Raw genomic sequence first — 25,465 nt, forward strand, 5'->3', positions numbered from 1 at the left:
TCTGATCCGTTGTTTAGCATGACTATCATGGCAGGATTTACTATCATTACTATCATGACTATGTAACTTGTCTGTTAAGATAACATCTGCATGAGATAGGTTCGTTTTCTTGGTTAATTTAAAGTAATTATATACTTGTGATGTGTACTGTACTTTATTAAGTGTGATTACTCAACCTTATCCGGTTTTAGTATCATTTAGTATCATCGTTTAAGTTAATTCAATTTGAATTACAAATTGTAGTCATAAAAATTAATTTTACTTCACATATAAATTTTGGATGATGGATTAATAAAATGCAAAATAATAAAAATTCATTAGATAGATATAGGAAGATGTGGTATGAATATGAGTGCCAATGAGACACCTAACTCTCCATCACAATTTATAAAAGTAAACCATTATAGGTCAAGGTAGATGTAAGTTGAGATACAGGTAAGCAGAAGTTGTACCCTAAATTTTCTGAGAAGTTTATTCAAATAATATTCCATTCAGTGCCAACATGTTTACTTTCAGTTACTTTGTATCCAGGTTTAAAAAAAAATTAAAATAGCAAAATCATTGTTTGATAAAAATGGAGATAGTTTGTACCATAAATACTGTGACATATACATTTCAGAACTAATTATAAATAACATTTATATTCTTTGTAACATTATACCTTTTTTTTCCAGATAAGAAAGAACCCAATATTTCCTGGTGTAACTTGAGAACATGCAGACGATGAATAAAGGAAAGATTTCAAGAGCTTTTGACCCCAGTAGTCATGTGACCTAGTAATATGGAGGATATACACTAATTATGTGACGTTTAGTTATAATTCAAATTTATTTAGATGATAGTGCAATAAATAGTTTATAAAAATTACAACAATGGAAAATTTAGATTCAAAATCAACAAAAACAGAAAGTAGAGAGGATGCTAAAACAGGGATTAGGTATAGAATGACCAAAACAAAACCAGCTAATTTTAGCGATTTGAAAGCTAAATTTGACTCTGCTGGTGGTGTGAACGCCACTAATGTAAAGAATACAAAAGTCTCAACCACAACAACAAGTAAACAAGAAGTACAGACAACACAGCGTTTCCAAAGAAATTCAGCTTTAAGAGCATCTAAAGAAAAATCAGATGATGATTTGAAAGATTTATTGTCACATACTAAGTTTACAATCGGTGCCGAAGGTGAAACGGTTGAGCCAAAGATGGCTGTTTCTAAAGTTTTCCGTGGAAGTGGGAACAAAGTTTGTCAGGCAACGGTGGAAAATAAACTTCAGAGGCACGACTCTGGTGAAATGTCTTTAGCGCCATCAAATAAGAACGCTGCCATGTCAATTCTTAGTACAAATTTAGCTTTAGCAAGAATTCGGCCAGGTTCTGGTGGTAAGAAAGAGGACAATTTGTCTGGTAATATACAACAAAGTTTTAATGTTTTGTCCAAAAACTCTCAAAGCACTGTCACAACCACAAGTTCCCACAGGGAGACAAATATATCAGGAACAAAAACAGAGTCTCGATCATATACGAGCAAATATTCATCTACTTCCTCACAAAGTTCTCTTCCCAAGGAACCAGGATTAAGCTTTTCAAAAGATACGACGGAAACCAGTCATGATAAATTAAGTCGGAATAATTCTTCTGGTTCTGACTTGTCAGACACTAGGTCAAATGTATCGAGGAATAATAGTTTTAATAAAATTAGTGCCAATTCTAAACCACGTCCTTTCAGTCCAAATACAAAAAAGACTTCAGAAACTAGTGTGACTCAGATAGTTCAAAAGCAAAGAAGTCTGACAAGGACTTCCTCCGCAGGGTCTGAAGATGCTCGCCCTGAATGGCTCAAGAAAAGAGAGGTGCTGGTTTCTAATTTTCAAACTCGTTTAAAACACAAACCAGTAGAAACTAAAACCGAAACAAAGACATCATCTTCAGAACTTCATACCAAAGTAAAGGAAATGAAGTCTGAAGGAGACAAATATACTTCTAATGGCGTTTCTAAACAGAAAAAACTAACACGAACACTAGATATTGATAGAAATGTGAGAAAACATAAAGATTCTTCCTCTCCAGAGCCTCAATCTCCAAGAGGGTACCAGTCACCAAGGGGAACTAACTCTCCAACAGGGAGTATGTCCCCAAAAGGTCTTCAATCACCAAGAGGAAGCTTAAGTCCTAGAGACAGCACAGCTTCAGAACTTGATGAATTTAACGAAATTCGTAAAAATATTTTCAAAAGGCGGGAAAGTAATAAGGATATGGTCATTGACCGAAGCCATTCTTTAGAGACAACAAAACAGGCAGATAATTATCCATCTAAAAAAATGACAGCTGATTATTTCAAAAAATTAAAGAGTGACTTTGAACATATCGCTGCTGTGTCTGATGCCAAACAGGGCAGAAAACCAAAGCTTCAAAATGTGAAGACCAGTAGGACATTTGATGAACAAAAACATTCATTTGAATCGCCAAGGTCACCTTCATCACCGAAGTCTAAACTACAGACCTTGAAACGTTTACAGGACGAAGGTCAAATACCAAATGTCAGGGCCGTTTCTTCTGCTTTAAATTTAGAGTTTGGAAGACCAAGAGCTGCTAGCACAGGTAGTATTACTGCTGATTTGTATACTGATAATATTTATGAGGCCATGGGTGAAGAGTATCATGATTTTGAAGGATTTGAGAAGTATGAACCAAAGGCTTGGCCTGACACGGACAGTACCAGCTCTGATAATGAAGGGATTTACGACTATATAAAAGATACAGGTATATACTTTAGATGGTATCAGTAGTCTCTCTATTATCCATTATATATAAGGTCTTCACTTAAAGGTACAACTGCAATTAATTTTGTTTAATTCTTTATTTATTTAAACATGATAAATGACAGCCAGTACCTATTTCTGGGTCTCATCCCCTCATAGAAAGAAATGGTGGTTTGAGACAGTGTTTGTTCTGAACATGTCACTATTGTTATTTCAGAGATTTTGAAGGATAGGGAATGGCTAATCTTGTGCTCTTGACTCTTCAGTGTATTTATTTAATGTCTGAATTAAACTAGTGTTTAGATATAGGAAGATGTGGTATGAGTGTGAATGGGTCAAGTCCATCCAAGTCACAATTTATAAAAAAGTAAACCATTATAGGTCAAGGTACAGTATTCAACATGGAGCCTATAGGCTCACACCAAACTGCGAGCTATAAAGGGCCCCAAAATTACTTGTGTAAAACCAACCAAATATGGAAAACAAACGGTCTAATGTGTTTAAAAATGTTACGCATGCATTTTATCTGGTGTTTTTGCTGTGCTTTGGTTTATAAAAAGACACAACCTTTAAGAAAACAATGCAGTAGTTTTCTCTTCAGATGACCACTGTCCAAATTTTTGCCACAGAGAATATCTCACTTAAGATATCATTTATGTAGTGACTTGGTCAGATGAGGACAATTTATCTAAGTTGTTATCTGTAATTTTGGTTTTATCAATGAATTTCATGTAAACATTACCAAATATTATGGGAATATGGCCTTTAGCATGACAACATACACCAATGTACACGTACATGTAAATAAAAACCAGATGTTTAGTTTTCACTTGGATTGATTTATGAACGGATATATCATTGCAGTAGGAACTTTATCTTCTTCAATTCCGACAGTTATTTGGAATAGAGTGTATAGGTGTATGGCCACAGTACATCTGAGGATATATGTGAAATTTTAAATTTGAAAAGTGCACTTTGTTAATTTGGAAATTGATGAATTTAATACATATATATGATATTATTATCAATTCAACCTAGAACATGACAAAGTGCGCAATTGACCACCAGAATAATTTAGGAAGATTGGAATTAGTTTGTTACTAGAAAATATAGTATATTTGTACAACACAGATTGGTGGGGACAACATACAGCACTATTTGATGGACTGCATATTTTACTAAAATATTGGATAATTTATACTTTTATATTTAAGTGGTAAGTTTCTTTTTCAATTCTAGATCCAAAAGGAAAAGTTGAGAAAAAAGTTCAATCTAAAACCCCAGCCAGAAGATATGGTCAGAAAAGGTTGGTATTTAATTATAGTCAGGTTTCAGCAAGTGTGAATTAACCAACTGATATTCTTGTATGGTTACTGAATTACAGCAGATTGCTTTGAGTGTGTAGGTAAAGATAATATCTTTGGTTAGCTTGATTGCTAGCTGAACTGTGAAGTCATTATTAGGTTAGGTAAACTACACACCTTTAAGAATAGACTAGTCCAACTAATAACCAATCTCCCTGTCTGTAGGACTAGGTTACTTTGAAAGGAGGTCAGTATACTTTACCTAATAATGACTTTATAGTTCAGCTAGCAAGCAAGCTAATCAAAGATATAACCTTTACCTACACACTCAATTAAATCTGCTGTAGGAGTAACCATACAAGATATAACCTTTACCTACACACTCAATTCAATCTGCTGTAATAATGCATTAAAGGTACAGTTAACATGGTTGAAGAACAAATGAAGGAGGCTTCTAAAATACAAGAAAACATGAATCCATTTTAAATTGTTTTCTTCTAATTCTCAAATTCTAAGAACAAATGAATTAGTAAGAAAAAACTTCATGCTGGGGATTTTTTTTTCTTTGAATTAGAAAAGGAGGGGAATATGGCATGACATAAAATCCCTGCTAAAACTTGTAACAGAATTCAAGCAAAGGAATATAAGTATTGTTATTACTGTTCTTCATCTTAATGTTACACTACAGTCAGGTCTTGTACAGAGGAACACATCACTGCAAGTTGGCCTTCAGAGTTGAACACTCTTCTATCATGTGTATTAACTGATATATTGATAACACTACAAATTGACACATAGGGTAGTACCATCTAAAGGCAAATACTGTCATAATTAGGTTATGTTCTTTGATAAAGTGATTTACATGGGAAAAAACTGCAAGACTGGTTAACCATAGTAGTTTGTTGACTACATAGTCTTCTTAAAACATACCAAGTGGTGCCTAGAAGCGTAACTTTTTTAACAAGAAAAATATGTGATCTGATTTGGTAAATTTCTTTCATTTGATTAGAAACCATATAGCCTTATATATATAGTGAATGTTTAGATAGAATTTAAATTTTTGGAAGTCATGGAAGTAGAACATAATTTTAGAAAACTAATTATAACACTTAGGTGTGCTGTATTTCCTTTCACTAACAACTGAATAAAATGACCATACTTTGCCTACCTATGTACACAGTGAAACCATTACCTCTGATTTGTGAAAATAAATGCAAGGTTAGCAGGAAGTAGACCATAGAAATCTTATGTTTGGGTGTATAATTAAAAATTCTTTCCTGCCTTATAAATACTTTTGAACATATGGTAGCACCTCAGTTTGGGGTTATGAACATACCCGTAGCTAGGGGGGTTCGGACGACCCCCCCCCTTGAAAACTAATAAGCACTGTTAAAGTCGATGTTCTGTTCGAATTTTGACTGTCAAAGTCGAGTTTGTGAGTCAAACGAACCCCCCTTTGGAAATTCCTGGCTACGGGCCTGATGAATAATGGTTTCAATAGAATGATTTCACTGTTACGCTTTTTATACTGTCTGTAATATATATAATGCTATTTTGTATATATGTAATGTACTTTTACAGTTCTTCAGTAGGGTAAGATATCATTAAGAAGCATGATCTGTTTTTTATATTGTTTCATATTATCTGTATTAAATGGAATGTAAAACCAAAACTTCAGTGTTTCCTTGCTTATCAAATACTTAGTCATTAAAACCCAAATTCACTACAGATTTGTCATAGGGCTCATACACTCAGTGCTGGGTTCATGATAAGATTATTCCAATTAAGGCAACACAGCACTTGTTTTTAGGATAAACACCTGATTGTTTTATTATAAATCTCCTCTTTTTATGTTTTGATTCCTGTTATTAGAATACTGTACATACTTAAATTATTCAGTGTTGTTTTTCTCATTTTTAAAAGTAATGTAACTTTTTGAGTATCGGATAAATAAGAACTTTTCAATGATTGAAAAGGAAATACAAATTAAATGTAATGTCAGCCATGTAGTTGAGAGGAAAAATAAAGAACTGAAGAAGGCCAATGAAAAGTTGGTTTATTTATACAATTATATAAAGTATGTTCCCTATTGGAATTTTGAAAACAAGGATAAATAAGAACTCTCATTCTGATAACTGATACATATATGTATATATATCTTTTCCTAAAATTACACAAAGAAAACATGTATTATTGTTCATTCTTCCAAAAATAGCAATACTAAATGCACACAAAAATGTTACAGTACCTATATATTTATAAGCACTTCATCTGGACTTAAAACGGCTTTATCAGTATTAATCCTATTAATAATGTGTTCATGCAGTAATTTATAAAATACAGGCTTAGATGATTCCTAACAACAAACCTGGGATCTTATTAGAAAGGTTTTTTTTAATAAAGAATGACTGACCTGATTTTAGTTCATAGAGTATCTGGATGAAATTATGGAAACATTGTAGTTTGTTTAATTAATGTTGGACTGAGGTTTTTTATTTAGCATGTTCTGTTAAAATAACCAGGGGCAAGGTCTTTTGACCATAGCTGTTAAGTCTGTAATCCACATTTTATAATATTCCATCAGGGGAAAAATGCAGAGTTTTGAACTTTTATTTTTCATTAAAATGCAATTTAAATGGTTAAATTGTATGGATCTTCAAATTTTCATATTTTTGCACCTTATAATACACATGATACAGAAGGTGTGTTATTTGATTTTTGATGTTCTCAAATTTTTTTTTAAATGTTTTAAATATCAAACATGTATGGCATGTATTTACAATTATCTTTTAAGAAGCTAGTTAAAATATTATAATATATCTTGTCTATATATCTATATATAATGTTCTTCAGGCTGTTTATATCTGGATCTCTGATCACTACATGTATCTACATAGTCATGTGACAGTCTTAATAGTTATACATGTATCAAATAAAGTTACCAGACTCAATAACATGGTGTAATTGGTGTATTTAACAATGCTTTAACAATTATTCATGCAATGGTCATTCTAATTTTAAAGTTTTCGGCAGCAAATTAATAAAAACCAAAATTGCTCAGGTGTAACTTACTAACAGCAATAACATGGGATTACATGGCTAACTTATGAATATTTTAGTCCTTAATTCTGCCGATAGCTGGTCAGGAAATAAATGTTCCGTATGTCTGTATATGTGTGCATATACTAATGTATTGAAAACATACAGAAGGTAGTTATCTTGCTGTTAGCTATATAAAAAAAGTGATATTGTTGGCTTTTTTCAAAACTACCTCTACCCTTTTTTATTGGGAAAATGTGCGTCATTTTCATCAAATTGGGAAATCTAAAATAAACCACAAGTTTGACTGAAACTTCAATTTACAGACCCCTTTTCAAGAGTCAACTCTTGCTTTGAAATAAGACCCCTTATTGTCAGTGATTATACATAAACAGACCCTCAAATCTGCACATACAGTCATTTTAGGCATGAAAATAATTAAATGAGTGTTTTCCCTTTATATTTAATCACAAATACTACTAAGACTGCACTGTTTGGGAAAAAAGTTGTCTATTTGGGAATAATTTTAAGCCTTTTTTTTTTTCAAATTGGGATTTTTTTCCAGAGGAAAAAGCCTTTATTCTCCACTAATTTAAGGCAAACAATATCACTGTAAATTATCAAATATTAAATACATTCATCTGTACTTTTATTCAGAAGACTATCTTCTAATATACTAAACATTAAGTTTATAAACAATGTTTGTATTTATGTTAACTTAAATTCTAACCATGCTATTTTCTGCCATTTTGATATTTCAATGAGTTTTTCTAAGGAAAGAATTAAGTCATTGAAAGGTTGTGTATGGCAGGCAGTCGTCAACAGTTTCTGTGTAAGAAATAATGAACTATTAACCCAATTCTTTCCAAAATTTGATGTGTTGTTACTGTTGGTAAAATTGAAGTCAAGCTAGATATTGATAATTTTCACTTTTACAGTTTATGAGTTAACGTTATGGCTCATAATAAATTTCTTAACTAGAAAGTTATTATTTTAAGCCAAATTTACAAAAGCAGATATCAACTTTATCATGTTTAGTACCTTGTTCATTTTTCTACCAAGACCGTGGCACCTTAATAGAAATTTTGCTAATGATTGAAGATGTGGGTAAGGAATTCATAATTGGGAACTTGGTAATTTTCTAGAAAATTTTCAGCAGTTAATTTTATTGAAAATTCTATATGGATAACAGTATAATGAAAGTCTTAAAATATTGGGTTTGTAAAAAGGAGGATCAGCTTTATTATAAACAAACATGAAATGTTGTAAAAAAAAGAAAAAGGTATAATAATTGATTTTAGTCTTGACTGGCTTTACTCTAGAGAGGTTCAATTAGCTTATTGTGAGTGACCGATAGTGACTCTTTTAGAATTAAATAGATATGACAAGATCCTAAACTTATTTTACAGGAAGGGAACCAGTAGACCAAGTTTTAATAATAAAGACGAAGATGTCAACCATCATGATCCAAGTTCATCAGAAATCACAGAGGGTAGCAGTAAGGAGGGGACTATGGAAAGTACTGATGAGGTAGGTTCAGGGGAGACATCCGAGGGTAGCAGTAAGGAGGGGACTATGGAAAGTACTGATGAGGTAGGTTAAGGGGAGACATCCGAGGGTAGCAGTAAGGAGGGGACTATGGAAAGTACTGATGAGGTAGGTTAAGGGGAGACATCCAAGGGTAGCAGTAAGGAGGAGACTACGGAAAGTACTGATGAGGTAGGTTAAGGGGAGACATCCGAGGGTAGCAGTAAGGAGGGGACTATGGAAAGTACTAATGAGGTAGGTTAAGGGGAGACATCTGAGGGTAGCAGTAAGGAGGGGACTATAGAAAGTACTGATGAGGTAGGTTAAGGGGAGACATCCGAGGGTAGCTGTAAGGAGGGGACTAGGAAAGTACTGATGAGGTAGGTTAAGGGGAGACATCCGAGGGTAGCAGTAAGGAGGGGACTATGGAAAGTACTGATGAGGTAGGTTAAGGGGAGACATCCGAGGGTAGCAGTAAGGAGGGGACTATGGAAAGTACTGATGAGGTAGGTTAAGGGGAGACATCCGAGGGTAGCAGTAAGGAGGGGACTATGGAAAGTACTGATGAGGTAGGTTAAGGGGAGACATCCGAGGGTAGCAGTAAGGAGGGGACTATGGAAAGTACTGATGAGGTAGGTTAAGGGGAGACATCCGAGGATAGCAGTAAGGAGGGGACTATGGAAAGTTCTGATGAGGTAAGGAGGAACATCAAATTAACATTGAACAAAGAGTTCAAAATTGTAGATCTTCATAGACACACAAAAAATTCCAGTTTACAGAATAATTTAGCTGACTAGCGGGAAGACAATCAGTTAAAAATATGAAATACCCAAGGGAAAGTATCTCAAACTGACTGACTGACAAAATGTCTGGCATGTCCCTTATGGCATTAAGACTAGAAAAAAAAGCTTCAATTTCATGTACAGGATATTTGTTTAAAGATGTAGCTTCAAGCACAAAACAAAATATCTTCATTATATTTTAAACAAATATCTTCATTATATTTAAAACAAATATCTTCATTATAATTAAAAAAACAAATATCTTCATTATATTTAAAACAAATATCTTCATTATATTTAAAACAAATATCTTCATTATATTTGTAAGTTTCCTATAGTTTATTTAACTATCATATTTATATGCCTGCACTCAATACCATCATTATATTTTGTAGAGATGTGGTGTAGATGGTGATATAGAGTACGATTCAGATAGCAGTGGAAATTCTGGAATCTACGAACCTATAAATCCTGATCAGAAAAAACGTCAGGAAGAGAAATTGTCAAATTTACCCCCTGAATTACCGGCAGATAGAAAGAAGAAGAAGAAAGACAAAGATAAACAAGGCAAAACGTTTGGTTCTAAACTTAAGCAGATGTATAAGTCAAAACCAAAGGATGGGGTCAAGGATGGTAAAAAGACAAAAATGAAACATGTGACATCAGACTCGGCTATTCAAAGTCAAGGGTCATCGGGCATGCTTAATAAACTAGGGAAATTTTACAAGCGAGTGAAATCTGAGAATAAGATGATCAACGAGCAGAACGAACAAGAGGAAGTGGTTATATCTAGTAGTGATTATGACGGTAGTGATACAAATCCGATTGAGGAAAACACGGAAATATTAGAGGAGGACAGTGACGGAATAACTATGCATGACATTGATTATATTGATGCTTCGTCAACATTAGACAATCTACCACAGCCACCACCCAAGGTGGAAGTGGAGCCACCATTACCACCAAAACCACAAAAAGATGAACCACCAATCCCCCCACCACCAAGAACAGGTAATACAAATTTTGACTGCAGACTTTTTGTTGGATAATTCAATTCATTGATTCTAAAAAATCAAACAAAATAGGAGGCAACAAGAAATTTCAGTGTTGATGAGTTTAATTTAAGAAAATTTCTTTTGATAACCACTGTTTTATTGTTGTGACCTTGTGTGCTTCATACAAGTACAGTTTTATATAAACCTGGTTTTCTTGACGAAAAATTCTTATACATTAAATGTAAAACATATTTCAAGTGAAAATTTAGCAATAATAGTGATTAATGAGATTTTGTGTCTGTATTCTAGGTGAGACTGCTGTTCCACCACCTCCTTTACCACCAAGACTAAGTATTGGTCCCAGTTCAATACCAGAAGATGACCTCCTCAGCTCACCACCACTGCCACCAAGGGAAAGATTATCCATGACCTTTGACCTAGATACAATTGTACCAATTTCACTAGGAAAGAAATCTGAAGATGGGTATGTACCAGCATTGCATTCTGGGACCTAAGGTCTAATGTATTTCACATCATTATTTCTGGGAATAAGTTACTGATGTACCCTTTTTTGTGAAGAAATTTTATTGTTTATTAATAAATAAATCTAAATTTAACTAAGAGTGTCATTGATAAACCGAAAATTAAAAATCCAACTTACTGTGATTTCATTTATTTTACCAATTTTCATGGATTACAGAAAACGTGCATTTTTGTGTATATATGATTTTGTGTTTTGTCAGTGTGCATATATATCATCTGATAAAAACTCGTAATTTGTTGAACATTTAATTTTGTGGTTCAACTGTACCAATAAAACCCATGAAAATTGGTATAATGAATCCACAGTATATTGGTGAAGAAATATGTTTTTCCTCTTACCGCTGTGTGTTTTTCCTTAAAGAATAATAAATGAGATAAATCTGTTTTAATATTTTTTGTTAGATTCCCATATAACCCTAGAATTAATCTTTGCTTCTTAATGAATTTAATATTTTGTTCTAATGCAATCAGGGACACCTTCAGCAAAGACTTGCTGGAATTTTGGGCCGGTCATTTTCAAGATGATTTGGTCAAAGCATCAAGGTAATTTTGTGCAATCATTTCCTGGTAGTGGAGAAAAGTCTTTTCAATTCTAACATTAAAATTCTTGCATCCTTTTAAAGGATAGATGCTTCAACCCTGCATTTTTTCTTTAAATTTTTATTTTCAATTTTATTTTTTGAAGGCAAATAAAGATATGTCTTAAGTATCTATGCCAATGAGACAACCCCATTAAACCAAAGGCATCTAGAGGTCAACACACTGTTTTCAACAATAGACAAGCGTCTATTCAAGGGGTCAAGGGCTTAATCATATTGTGTCTACCAAAAAGTCAGAGACCATATAAAAGATATGCAATCAAAACAGAATTAAGGTGGTACCCAACACTTTCACTAAAATTAATTGGCTTGTTTAATTTTGATAAAATTTTGTCAAAGTATTAATTGTGACCCTTTAACAAAAATATAAAAAATCAAAGAATTTTGAACCAACCGTTTTGTCAAAATAATTACACTGGTTATATAGTAGTTTGACAAACACCAATTTTGATCATTGAGAAGCTTAATAATCCCTGTAAAACACAACGTAATTAAAACGTTTTGCTGATTTTACAGAATTATCTCCCTGTAGTGTTAGGTACCACCTTAAAGGACAAAAAACATGAAAATACATATACTATTATACTATGTATAACCAAAAAAGAAAACCGCTAAGGATGTTGATTCACTAAAACTTTAAAATGCATAAACAAAAATGAGCATCTGAGCAATGGGATGCTGGAATTTGTGTGCTGATGGAACAGACAAACATTTTTCGATTTAGCTTCAATATTGCCAAAGCTTATGACTTTTTTCTTTTTTTTAATTTTGCTGTATTTTTTTCGTTTTTTCTTGTAGAGAGATTTGTATGTTTATTTGATAGTTCCCATTTTAAAAATTAAGACAATTCCTTGTCAGCTAAGTGAAGATAACTTTTTACATAGTTCTTTGAATTCACTTTCCAGAGGCTGACAACACTAACATATTTTTTTCAGTTTATTTTATTTAATTTTTTTTTAAAAAGCCCCAAATTCTTTCCTGCTTTAAATGGATTGTATACTGACTATTCTTTTGAAACAAGTACACAAGATGCTGAAATGAACTCAAAGAAAGATGTTACCAACTACCAGGCTAGAACACTTGGTTTTTTTTTCCAATTTTGATGTCATGAAAAAAGTTATGAAAAAGTTAAAAATATAACAAGATGTGGCATTATTTTCAATGAGACAACTATTCACCTGAGTTCAAATTTTGTAGATATTTATAGATTATCATTGATCATCAGAACGAGATTGAATATGGCGATAGCAAGAAAAGCAATTGAGTTGAGATGACCAATGATAATCTTTTTAGGGCTAATATACCTATGAGGACGTTGTCAATTTCATTTCAATTTCCTTAGAAACGCCGCTACCCCCTTAGTTTCTTTTACATTCAACAATACAGGTTCTCATTCTGAAGAGGGTAAAATTCTAAACAGATTAATTTCTATAGTTTTTTTAGAACTAAGAAGGATTTAAATGATTAAGCCAAAAATTTCAGTTGCAAAATGAAATCATTTTATTTTTTTATTTTGCAGGAAAACTTGGCCTGGTGTTCGAGATAGCTACCTCCATGGTCATCATGTTAAAAGTGCATCTGACCTCCAGGTTGGTGATGAACCTGTGAAAAATAACACAGAAGACACACCACCTCCTCGACCTAGCCCTCCAATACACAGGAGGAAAAAAGGTAACTTATTATTATTAACGACCAAGCCCTCCAATACACAGGAGGAAAAAAGGTAACTTATTATTATTAACGACCGAGCCCTCCAATACACAGGAGGAAAAAGGTAAATTAATATAAGTAAGAAGATGTGATATAAGTGCCAATTAGAAGACTTTCCATCCAAGTCATAATGTATTTAAAGTACCTAAAAAACAATTATGGGTCAAAGTAGAATTGTTTTTCATATTATATGTAATTGACCATATTACACCATCATTTTAATATGACCATTTTATTCAGAATATTGAGACCATATGTTTGCTAATGTACAATAAAGACACCTTGTAATACATAATTTAAAGTCTCATTTGATTGTTGCGTAGAAATGTTAAGTTTTTATTTGATTACACTTTGTAATATGTTTGTTTTGTACTTTCAACAGGTAAAGAGGACTACATTCTGCCTGACCCAGGAGTTGATGATAAAAAGTCTGATGTTGTTAATGGGTTAGTTCCCTTTTATTTAGATTATTAAAATAGTTTTAATGGCCACAATGATGCTTAGAAGAGTATTGTAAAGTGTCATGATGAAACTGAGTTTTTCTGTTTATTTGAATATAATTTAATTTTTCATGTAAAGCATCATCTGTTTGGCTGAAAGTGTTTTGTCTATCAGGTCATAGACATTATTTTGTCATGTAACAGTGACGTCATCATTGTTTTTTCATGACTTACTCCATCTTAAATTTAATTATAAGGAATGACTGTAACATTTTTTCTGTCTATTCAAAATAACACCAATTCACAAATAACAGACATTCAGGTAGTTAATGTACATCCGAAGACATTTTAAATTGGCTGTTTGTAAAATAAAAACACAAAAATATTAGAATTGAGAATGGAAACAGGGAATTTGTCAAAGAGTAAAACAGTCCAAGGCAATCCTAAATACCCAAGTAGGTGATTCATGCTCCTGGGTGGTTATATTTTAGAACATCAACCATTACTTGCATGGGGCTTTTGAAACATATAACAGATATGAATGAAGATACTTTTATTTGTTACAGTAAACAGCCATTGGACAAGAGGCCATCATCGGGGTATTTAAGATTTGGTGATATATCAGGAGAATCTAGCACTGATATACAAGCACCCTTCAGTCATCTGTATAAATTCAAAAATCAGTTAAAAGATGACGACGAGGGCAATCAACTCTATATTGAACTGGTTTGTGTTTTGGTTTAATTTCTTGTTCACTTTGTAATAATGAAAACATCATGAACATCTTTGACTTGAATATTATTTTCAAAAGTATTGCATGATTTGACAACCCGATATACCAATGTATCCACTTCAGGGACTCTACCAAAACGATTTCAAAGGCGTTGGTTCATCATAGGGAGTTTAATCTTAACTTAGATATAATTGTATATGGTCTTACCATAGTTTGTATAAGAAATTATGGATAAGCCAAATTTGAATTTACATTTCTTACTAACATGTCAATTGTGGTATAGATTCCAGTGTGAAAACTAGACAAATATTTAATTTTTCCAAAACTTTTATTAATCGTTTCATTATTAAAATTTTAAAGGAAATCTTTCCATCAAATTTGTTTGTGTACTTTTTTGACAAAGCCAATCATCTATATGTTAGTTTATTCATCTTATTGTTTAAGATTTATTGGAAGAAAAGATAAAGATTATAACTGCATATTATTTTTTTGAACAATGACAAAAGTTAGTTAAAAATTACCCATGTATTCACAAAGTTTCTTTTAACTCTATACTTCACAGAATGATGACATGTTGTACGGTACAATGGACCGAAGATATACGACCAAGTTTGAGTCAGAGCCTCTCTATCAAGTTTATAACAAGGATAAAGTAACAAGAGCCAGTAGAAAGTTCACTCCTGCTATTTCCAGTGATAGTGAGGTTGAGTCGGGTAGGTATAGAAAAAATAAGTAAAAAACAAAAAATACCAAACTCAAAAGAAAATTCTAAACAGAAAGTCCCTAAGCAAATGATTGATTGATTGATTGTTGGTTGCTTGTAGTCCAATGGTCTAAGCAAATGACAAAAAAGATCAAACACATCAAACAAAGGAATGGATAGCAAACTGCCATATTCCTGGCTTGTTACAGGCATTGTCTTATGTAGAAAATGTTGGATTAAATCTGGTTTTGGTCGATGCTGCGACTTATCACTGAACTAGTATATATTTGGTTACGGGCCAGCTAAAGGACGCCTCCTGGTGCGGTAATTTTTCGCTATATTGAAGACCTGTTTGTGACCTTTTGCCGTTGTTTTTTCTGTGGTCGAGTTGTTGTCTGTTTGACACTTTCCCCATTTCCAGTCTCAATTTAATTCTGTCGCAAAAGCAAGACAAAGTTATCCTACATTCTGTCATTTTGGCGTCAGCCACAAATATTCACTTCTTTGTGCTTAACACTTATTGTTTATTTGTTTTTTACTCCTTTAAAAACAAATAATATAATGGTGTTATTTTAATAAAATATGTTGATTGGAGAACCTGTCACGGAATAGAATTTCCTTCATAACATAAGTTCCAAAAGGAAAGAATATTCTGGAATATTATTTTCACAGGAATAAGTATTACACTATATGTTCCTAACATAATAAATGGTATAGAATATTTGTTCCAACAGGAATAGGTATTATGACAATGTTTATAACAAAGTTTCCAGTGGAACTTCTGTTAGAAGGAACAAATATACATTGACCAATCAAGTGTGTAAAGTATAATATTTTTTGTGTTTTAGGAGATGAAGGAATATATGAAGCAGTTGATGAGATTCTAGAGAAAGCTAAAGGTGACCAATCAGTGCCAGATAAACCTAAGATGTCCACGTTGGAGATGTTTGGTAAAACTGGGTCAGTACTCAGAGCTCTGTGGAGTGAAATGCCAGAGGTAAGGGAGATAATCATGTTAGAGACATTTTATAAAATTTAGATTCTAATGCAACATTGTTTGTTGAATTCATTTTGATTGGATAACGTCCCTTATTTTCATGACATCAATTGACGATTGGTGCTATGAAAAAGTATGCGCAAATGCAGACAATATATTACAGATTGTTTTCTGTCCCTTTCATTAGAATGGCGACAAAAATATACTGGTGGTTTTAAGTCATTCCATTAGTTTATTGTGAAAGAAATGAGCCCATTAAATTTTAAAAAGACTTATAATTCTAAAAGATGTGAAACCCTCCAAAATTATGTTTTGATTGGTGTCTAAGCAAAAATTAACAAATATGTTTGTTATGCAATGAAAACATATTTATGAATTTATCTTACTGTTAATTGTTATTTTAGAATTTTATCAATATCAAACTCTAAAAAGTTCTCATCCTAGTCTAAAAAATGTTGCTAATAAATTCAACAGAATGGAATAAAAAGGGGATAGGGTGTATCCATTTTTTTCCAACATTCTAGCTAATTTTTGTTGTTTTGTGCAATGTTGTTATATGAATTGTTATTTGTCGAAATGTACCTTCTTCGACTTTGGTTCTAGTGCCATATTTTTATTTGATTTTTTTCCTTTTAGGTTAAAGAAAGTGGATTTTTAAATTCAATATCAAGTCAAGAAAGGAAGATACAAGAGGTAAAGTATTGTTCATTGTGTAGATAAGAAAAAACATGAAAAGCTTTTATTTATTTTCAATACTGAGGTTGTGAGTTCAAATCCCACTTGTGCGGGTGCACTTGACTCAAATCTTAATTGACTAGGATTGTCAGTTTTCCTATCGAAGGTAGGTTGTTTTTCTGGGCGCTCCGGCTTCCTCCACAAATAAAAACTGGCCGCCACGAAATAGCCTAAATGCGGTGCTTAAAAGTGGCATTAAAACACCAAAAATAAAAAAATGAAAATAAATATTTTGATTTTAAGGTAGCAATACACAGTTAGGAGTTTAGTTTCGCATTATGGCCCCTGTGGATTTTTTAAATAGGAAAGTTATTGTGTAATAAATATAATTTTTAGGCAGATGAGCGCCAATTTAGCCTTCAAAGGTGGTTTATAAGAGCATCAAGATTATTTTTTACATGTTTTATGGGCTGTTTTCTGTTTGACAATCCGTATTTTCATAGCTAGACCGGTCATCGGTCCAGAAATTAATGTACTGTTTACAAACACTCTTTTTCTACACGAAGTTTTTGACGCAATTTTACAAAAAAATGAGATGAAAGACATATGATTTTCATTGGATCTGCTGAACGATATATGTACACAGTTTCAGAAAAGGTATTACTTCAAGCAACTGAAATTCTACTTTTAGTCAAATTTTGGGGAAATATGTGACATCTTTCCCCCCCCCCCCTTTTTGCAATATTTTATAACAAATAAATGCAGATTGTTGCCATGGATACACCAAAAAGAAATTATATTTTACCATTTTATATTTATGGGAAATAAAATCTATGGAAGATTCTGAATACATACATATGCCCATATATGACACAAACAGTAAGGTTGATATTGCAAGAAAGCAATGAAAAGGGAATGGTAAAATTCATAAGGGCAAATTTTAGTATGTTTTCCTAACTGTTTATTGCTACCTAAAGCTGATTGCTAGAAGCATCTTATAAATATATATTATTAAAAAAATATGTAACATTTCCTTTTTGTTTTTTTTAGTCCATGTTTGAAATCATCACCTCTGAAGCCTCCTATCTGAAGAGTTTAAATATTTTGATTGACACATTTCTGAAGTCACAGGAATTTTCTGCAGAACTGTCTGATAAATGTGTCATAAGTCGCCAAGAAAGACATGTGTTGTTTTCTAACATTGGTGCTGTTAGGGAGGCAAGTGAAAGGTAAGGAGAGCTGTTACACACATGAGAAAAAAATATTTTGAAACCAATTTATTAGGTCGGCCATGCTAAATAATTTTTATCGGTTCACAGATAATGACTTCTTAATAAATTAATGATGAAGGCATGGGATTTTTTTTTTTTTATCGCTATTCATTCATGGGTGAAAAAATTACCATACATCTTATTGCTATTTGTCCGCTATTACTGGACATCACACAGGTTCCCCTAAAATTTTAATGTCATATTACAAAATATAAGACACCTCAATGCAAAAGTGATTGTTGTATGACGTCAATAGTTCAAGCATGACATATTCTCAGATCAGCCAAGACTAGTGATTAGGTGTATATCAAATGATATATAGTGTATATCACAGTTGGAACATGCTGAAGACAAATCACTAGTCTGTAAAACATTCTCACAGAAAGCTACTTTCTTAGGAACAACACAATTGCATTTCATAACTAAGGAAGAAAATGTAGGTGATTCTTAGAATAGAATAGAATAAAGCAACTCAATAAAACCATAACAAACGTGAACTGGTTTTTTTTCTGCAGATCATGAAGTTGTACACATGCTTTTCTGGTTTTCTTTTATTAGTGATTTTTTGAATTTCCAATACCAAATCATGAAGGTACTTAGTTCTGCTTATAATAATTAGATAATCGCAACGAAAACAACTTAAATATGTGGACAGGAATAAAGCTAACTTTAGTTTTGAATGGAAAATTAAAGGTGATTTAACTTTTATGATCACAAGCAGCAATTTATAGATGAAAGTTCAAAATTTAGGACATGATTTTGCAATATACAGACAAGAAAAATATCACTCATAAAATAATTTTAGCGTCACAGACATTATTATAGCATTACTTAGGAAAAAAATAATGTCTCTGTACCTTGACTTAAAAGATGCTTGGGAGAACACTGATTATTTGGAGATGGAAGGCATCACATGTCTTCCTGTGAGAGCTCAATCTTTTTAAAACTATGACTATATTTATTTATCTTGTTTATTTGTAGTTTTTTATCTGATTTAGAAGCCTGATGGCAGAAGTCCTGTTTATTGTCTGATGTCTATTTATCTTGTTTATTTGTAGTTTTTTTATCTGATTTAGAAGCCTGATGGCAGAAGTCCTGTTTATTGTCTGATGTCTTTTTATCTTGTTTATTTGTAGTTTTTTATCAGATTTAGAAGCTCGATGGCAGAAGTCCTGTTTATTGTCTGATGTCTATTTATTTTGTTTATTTGTAGTTTTTTATCTGATTTAGAAGCTCGATGGCAGAAGTCCTGTTTATTGTCTGATGTCTATTTATTTTGTTTATTTGTAGTTTTTTATCAGATTTAGAAGCTCGATGGCAGAAGTCCTGTTTATTGTCTGATGTCTATTTATTTTGTTTATTTGTAGTTTTTTATCAGATTTAGAAGCTCGATGGCAGAAGTCCTGTTTATTGTCTGATGTCTATTTATTTTGTTTATTTGTAGTTTTTTATCAGATTTAGAAGCTCGATGGCAGAAGTCCTGTTTATTATCTGATGTCTATTTATTTTGTTTCTTTGTAGTTTTTTATCAGATTTAGAAGCTCGATGGCAGAAGTCCTGTTTATTGTCTGATGTCTATTTATTTTGTTTATTTGTAGTTTTTTATCTGATTTAGAAGCTCGATGGCAGAAGTCCTGTTTATTGTCTGATGTCTATTTATTTTGTTTATTTGTAGTTTTTTATCAGATTTAGAAGCTTGATGGCAGAAGTCCTGTTTATTATCTGATGTCTATTTATTTTGTTTCTTTGTAGTTTTTTATCAGATTTAGAAGCTCGATGGCAGAAGTCCTGTTTATTGTCTGATGTCTATTTATTTTGTTTATTTGTAGTTTTTTATCAGATTTAGAAGCTCGATGGCAGAAGTCCTGTTTATTGTCTGATGTCTATTTATCTTGTTTATTTGTAGTTTTTTATCAGATTTAGAAGCTCGATGGCAGAAGTCCTGTTTATTGTCTGATGTCTATTTATCTTGTTTATTTGTAGTTTTTTATCTGATTTAGAAGCCCGATGGCAGAAGTCCTGTTTATTGTCTGATGTCTATTTATTTTGTTTATTTGTAGTTTTCTATCTGATTTAGAAGCCCGATGGCAGAAGTCCTGTTTATTGTCTGACGTCTATTTATTTTGTTTATTTGTAGTTTTTTATCAGATTTAGAAGCCCGATGGCAGAAGTCCTGTTTATTGTCTGATGTCTATTTATTTTGTTTATTTGTAGTTTTCTATCTGATTTAGAAGCCCGATGGCAGAAGTCCTGTTTATTGTCTGACGTCTATTTATTTTGTTTATTTGTAGTTTTTTATCAGATTTAGAAGCCCGATGGCAGAAGTCCTGTTTATTGTCTGATGTCTATTTATTTTGTTTCTTTGTAGTTTTTTATCTGATTTAGAAGCCCGATGGCAGAAGTCTTGTTTATTGTCTGATGTCTATTTATTTTGTTTATTTGTAGTTTTTTATCTGATTTAGAAGCTCGATGGCAGAAGTCCTGTTTATTGTCTGATGTCTATTTATTTTGTTTATTTGTAGTTTTTTATCTGATTTAGAAGCTCGATGGCAGAAGTCCTGTTTATTGTCTGATGTCTATTTATCTTGTTTATTTGTAGTTTTTTATCTGATTTAGAAGCCCGATGGCAGAAGTCCTGTTTATTGTCTGATGTCTATTTATTTTGTTTATTTGTAGTTTTCTATCTGATTTAGAAGCCCGATGGCAGAAGTCCTGTTTATTGTCTGACGTCTATTTATTTTGTTTATTTGTAGTTTTTTATCAGATTTAGAAGCCCGATGGCAGAAGTCCTGTTTATTGTCTGATGTCTATTTATTTTGTTTATTTGTAGTTTTTTATCAGATTTAGAAGCTCGATGGCAGAAGTCCTGTTTATTGTCTGATGTCTATTTATTTTGTTTATTTGTAGTTTTTTATCAGATTTAGAAGCCCGATGGCAGAAGTCCTGTTTATTGTCTGATGTCTATTTATTTTGTTTATTTGTAGTTTTTTATCAGATTTAGAAGCCCGATGGCAGAAGTCCTGTTTATTGTCTGATGTCTATTTATTTTGTTTCTTTGTAGTTTTTTATCAGATTTAGAAGCCCGATGGCAGAAGTCTTGTTTATTGTCTGATGTCTATTTATCTTGTTTCTTTGTAGTTTTTTATCAGATTTAGAAGCCCGATGGCAGAAGTCCTGTTTATTGTCTGATGTCTATTTATTTTGTTTCTTTGTAGTTTTCTATCTGATTTAGAAGCTCGATGGCAGAAGTCCTGTTTATTGTCTGACGTCTATTTATCTTGTTTATTTGTAGTTTTTTATCTGATTTAGAAGCTCGATGGCAGAAGTCCTGTTTATTGTCTGATGTCTATTTATTTTGTTTATTTGTAGTTTTTTATCAGATTTAGAAGCTCGATGGCAGAAGTCCTGTTTATTGTCTGATGTCTATTTATTTTGTTTATTTGTAGTTTTTTATCAGATTTAGAAGCCCGATGGCAGAAGTCCTGTTTATTGTCTGATGTCTATTTATTTTGTTTATTTGTAGTTTTTTATCAGATTTAGAAGCCCGATGGCAGAAGTCCTGTTTATTGTCTGATGTCTATTTATTTTGTTTCTTTGTAGTTTTTTATCAGATTTAGAAGCCCGATGGCAGAAGTCTTGTTTATTGTCTGATGTCTATTTATCTTGTTTCTTTGTAGTTTTTTATCAGATTTAGAAGCCCGATGGCAGAAGTCCTGTTTATTGTCTGATGTCTATTTATTTTGTTTCTTTGTAGTTTTCTATCTGATTTAGAAGCTCGATGGCAGAAGTCCTGTTTATTGTCTGACGTCTATTTATCTTGTTTATTTGTAGTTTTTTATCTGATTTAGAAGCCCGATGGCAGAAGTCGTGTTTATTGTCTGACGTCTATTTATCTTGTTTATTTGTAGTTTTTTATCAGATTTAGAAGCCCGATGGCAGAAGTCCTGTTTATTGTCTGATGTCTATTTATTTTGTTTATTTGTAGTTTTTTATCAGATTTAGAAGCCCGATGGCAGAAGTCCTGTTTATTGTCTGATGTCTATTTATCTTGTTTATTTGTAGTTTTCTATCAGATTTAGAAGCTCGATGGCAGAAGTCCTGTTTATTGTCTGATGTCTATTTATCTTGTTTATTTGTAGTTTTCTATCAGATTTAGAAGCTCGATGGCAGAAGTCCTGTTTATTGTCTGATGTCTATTTATCTTGTTTATTTGTAGTTTTTTATCTGATTTAGAAGCCCGATGGCAGAAGTCCTGTTTATTGTCTGATGTCTATTTATCTTGTTTATTTGTAGTTTTCTATCTGATTTAGAAGCTCGATGGCAGAAGTCTTGTTTATTGTCTGATGTCTATTTATTTTGTTTATTTGTAGTTTTCTATCTGATTTAGAAGCCCGATGGCAGAAGTCCTGTTTATTGTCTGATGTCTATTTATCTTGTTTATTTGTAGTTTTCTATCTGATTTAGAAGCTCGATGCAGAAGTCATGTTTATTGTCTGATGTCTGTTTATCTTGTTTATTTGTAGTTTTCTATCTGATTTAGAAGCCCGATGGCAGAAGTCCTGTTTATTGTCTGATGTCTATTTATCTTGTTTATTTGTAGTTTTCTATCTGATTTAGAAGCTCGATGGCAGAAGTCTTGTTTATTGTCTGATGTCTATTTATTTTGTTTATTTGTAGTTTTTTATCAGATTTAGAAGCTCGATGGCAGAAGTCCTGTTTATTGTCTGATGTCTTTTTATCTTGTTTCTTTGTAGTTTTTTATCTGATTTAGAAGCTCGATGGCAGAAGTCGTGTTTATTGTCTGATGTCTATTTATCTTGTTTATTTGTAGTTTTTTATCAGATTTAGAAGCTCGATGGCAGAAGTCCTGTTTATTGTCTGATGTCTATTTATTTTGTTTATTTGTAGTTTTTTATCAGATTTAGAAGCCCGATGGCAGAAGTCCTGTTTATTGTCTGATGTCTATTTATCTTGTTTATTTGTAGTTTTTTATCTGATTTAGAAGCCCGATGGCAGAAGTCCTGTTTATTGTCTGATGTCTATTTATTTTGTTTATTTGTAGTTTTCTATCAGATTTAGAAGCTCGATGGCAGAAGTCCTGTTTATTGTCTGATGTCTATTTATTTTGTTTATTTGTAGTTTTTTATCAGATTTAGAAGCCCGATGGCAGAAGTCCTGTTTATTGTCTGATGTCTATTTATTTTGTTTATTTGTAGTTTTTTATCTGATTTAGAAGCTCGATGGCAGAAGTCCTGTTTATTGTCTGATGTCTATTTATCTTGTTTCTTTGTAGTTTTTTATCAGATTTAGAAGCTCGATGGCAGAAGTCCTGTTTATTGTCTGATGTCTATTTATTTTGTTTATTTGTAGTTTTTTATCTGATTAAGAAGCTCGATGGCAGAAGTCCTGTTTATTGTCTGATGTCTATTTATCTTGTTTCTTTGTAGTTTTTTATCAGATTTAGAAGCTCGATGGCAGAAGTCCTGTTTATTGTCTGATGTCTATTTATTTTGTTTATTTGTAGTTTTTTATCTGATTTAGAAGCCCGATGGCAGAAGTCCTGTTTATTGTCTGATGTCTATTTATTTTGTTTCTTTGTAGTTTTTTATCAGATTTAGAAGCCCGATGGCAGAAGTCCTGTTTATTGTCTGATGTCTATTTATCTTGTTTATTTGTAGTTTTTTATCTGATTTAGAAGCCCGATGGCAGAAGTCCTGTTTATTGTCTGATGTCTATTTATCTTGTTTATTTGTAGTTTTCTATCTGATTTAGAAGCCCGATGGCAGAAGTCCTGTTTATTGTCTGATGTCTGTGATATTATTTACCTACATGGTATAAATAAATTTGAATGTTACGTATGTTACTGTGCCAACCAAACATTCCAAGAACGAGCTATTCAGGAACTTGTGTAAGTATATTAACACCCAGTCTCCCATAAAACCATGCAAAACAGTCCACAAGGGGGGTTATCAGATTCGATTGAAAATTTGTGTGCTTAAACATCATTATGAAAGAAGTTCATATTAAAAATATTTCATCTGGTTCCAATGTCTTTCAGCTTGGAGATGCTGTAATGTACTGGGAACCAGTTTTCAAAATAAAAACAAATGATTTGGGGTTTCCATCTATGACACAAAATCAGTCTATGCACAGCTAAAAATAAACACTCAAGAAGCAAAGGAACAGCGCTGTTCTTCATCTTTAAGTTACAGTTTGTTTCTGTAGTAATATGAGTTCTCTTTGTAATTTTGCAATTGATCCTCTCAAAAAGAACACTGGAAGAACTGATGTAAAATTTGTCTGTAATTCCCAAAATTGTTATTTGGTGAAGAAACTTATACACAATGCTTATAACCATTAACCTAACAGATCAAGTGTGAATTTTGTTGGCGTCAATTATGTTGTTCTAGAGTTATGTCCCTTAACAAATGGATAAATTTCAGAATTTTTCATTTCTATTCTCTAACTAAATACCTCAACATGCTTATTACCACAAAACACAGATCAAGTTTGAATTTTGGTGTTGTCACTTTAACTGTTCTATAGTTATTCCCAAAATAAAATATAATTGCTGAATTTTTGGTTCCGTTCTCTTAACTATAGTTTGCCTCAACCAAATTATCTAAAAATTATACCAGAAGACAATGGCTTAAAAAAATTTCACAATAATGTTTACTAAATTTTCTTTATAACAGCAAACGACAGGAATTTAATGAGGCCTTAAGAAGAATAGAGAGAAGTCCTGAATGTCAGGGTTTACCGATGACTTCATTCCTGTTACTGCCGATGCAGAGGATAACACGATTACCACTTCTTGTGGATGCAATTTGTCATAGACTGTCTCCAGGGACAGAGAGACATAAATCTGCTTCCAGGGCATTAGATGCTCTTAGTAGGGTAAGTGATATAACAAACAATTTCATAACACTTTAAAGGTGTTTTATATCCATATGAAGGACAGTGTATTATTTTTGATAACTTTTATTTAGATTATTTTTCTTTACAACATTTTTATGCTCCACCTTGGGGCATTATAATTTTTTAGTCAGTGTGTCCTTTTGTGGTCCATTCGTCCGTCTGTCCAGCATCTGGTTAAACTTTTTATGCCCTTCCTAGGAGCATTATGTTTTTTGGTCTGTGCTTCCTTTGGTCTATTCGTCCATCTTTCCTGCTTTAGGTTAAAGTTTTCAATCAAGGTAGTTTTTGATGAGGTTGAAGTCCAATCAACTTTAGTACACATGTTCCCTATGATTTAATCTTTCTCTCTCTAATGCCAAATTAGAGTTTTTATCAATTTTACGATCCATTGAACATAGAAAAAGATAATGCGAGTGAATCATCAATGTACTATGGACACATTCTTGTTCAATTAGTTTTTCAGTTTCAAA

At 32.4% G+C, this 25,465-nt stretch overlaps 1 protein-coding gene across 7 annotated transcripts in view; it reads left to right on the forward strand.

The window, feature by feature from the left end:
- LOC134692825 (uncharacterized) overlaps nt 1-25,465 on the forward strand; it is a 55,835-nt gene that overhangs the window by 15,801 nt on the left and 14,569 nt on the right. For 6 of the 7 annotated variants that reach the window (XM_063553402.1, XM_063553408.1, XM_063553409.1 and 3 more), the window contains 15 exons: nt 675-2,760; nt 3,999-4,065; nt 5,645-5,656; nt 8,512-8,632; nt 9,807-10,422; nt 10,716-10,890; nt 13,068-13,219; nt 13,641-13,704; nt 14,265-14,424; nt 14,994-15,144; nt 15,983-16,131; nt 16,768-16,824; nt 17,857-18,035; nt 23,833-23,985; nt 24,773-24,974. In XM_063553402.1, coding sequence (XP_063409472.1) covers nt 873-2,760; nt 3,999-4,065; nt 5,645-5,656; nt 8,512-8,632; nt 9,807-10,422; nt 10,716-10,890; nt 13,068-13,219; nt 13,641-13,704; nt 14,265-14,424; nt 14,994-15,144; nt 15,983-16,131; nt 16,768-16,824; nt 17,857-18,035; nt 23,833-23,985; nt 24,773-24,974 — 4,146 coding nt within the window. In that variant the 5' untranslated portion in view covers nt 675-872. The remainder of the gene's footprint in view (nt 1-674; nt 2,761-3,998; nt 4,066-5,644; nt 5,657-8,511; nt 8,633-9,806; nt 10,423-10,715; nt 10,891-13,067; nt 13,220-13,640; nt 13,705-14,264; nt 14,425-14,993; nt 15,145-15,982; nt 16,132-16,767; nt 16,825-17,856; nt 18,036-23,832; nt 23,986-24,772; nt 24,975-25,465) is intronic. The other variant, XM_063553407.1, reaches the window with a different exon arrangement.

This window comes from Mytilus trossulus, chromosome 12 (genome assembly GCF_036588685.1).
Source record: "Mytilus trossulus isolate FHL-02 chromosome 12, PNRI_Mtr1.1.1.hap1, whole genome shotgun sequence".
Lineage (NCBI taxonomy): Eukaryota > Metazoa > Mollusca > Bivalvia > Mytilida > Mytilidae > Mytilus > Mytilus trossulus.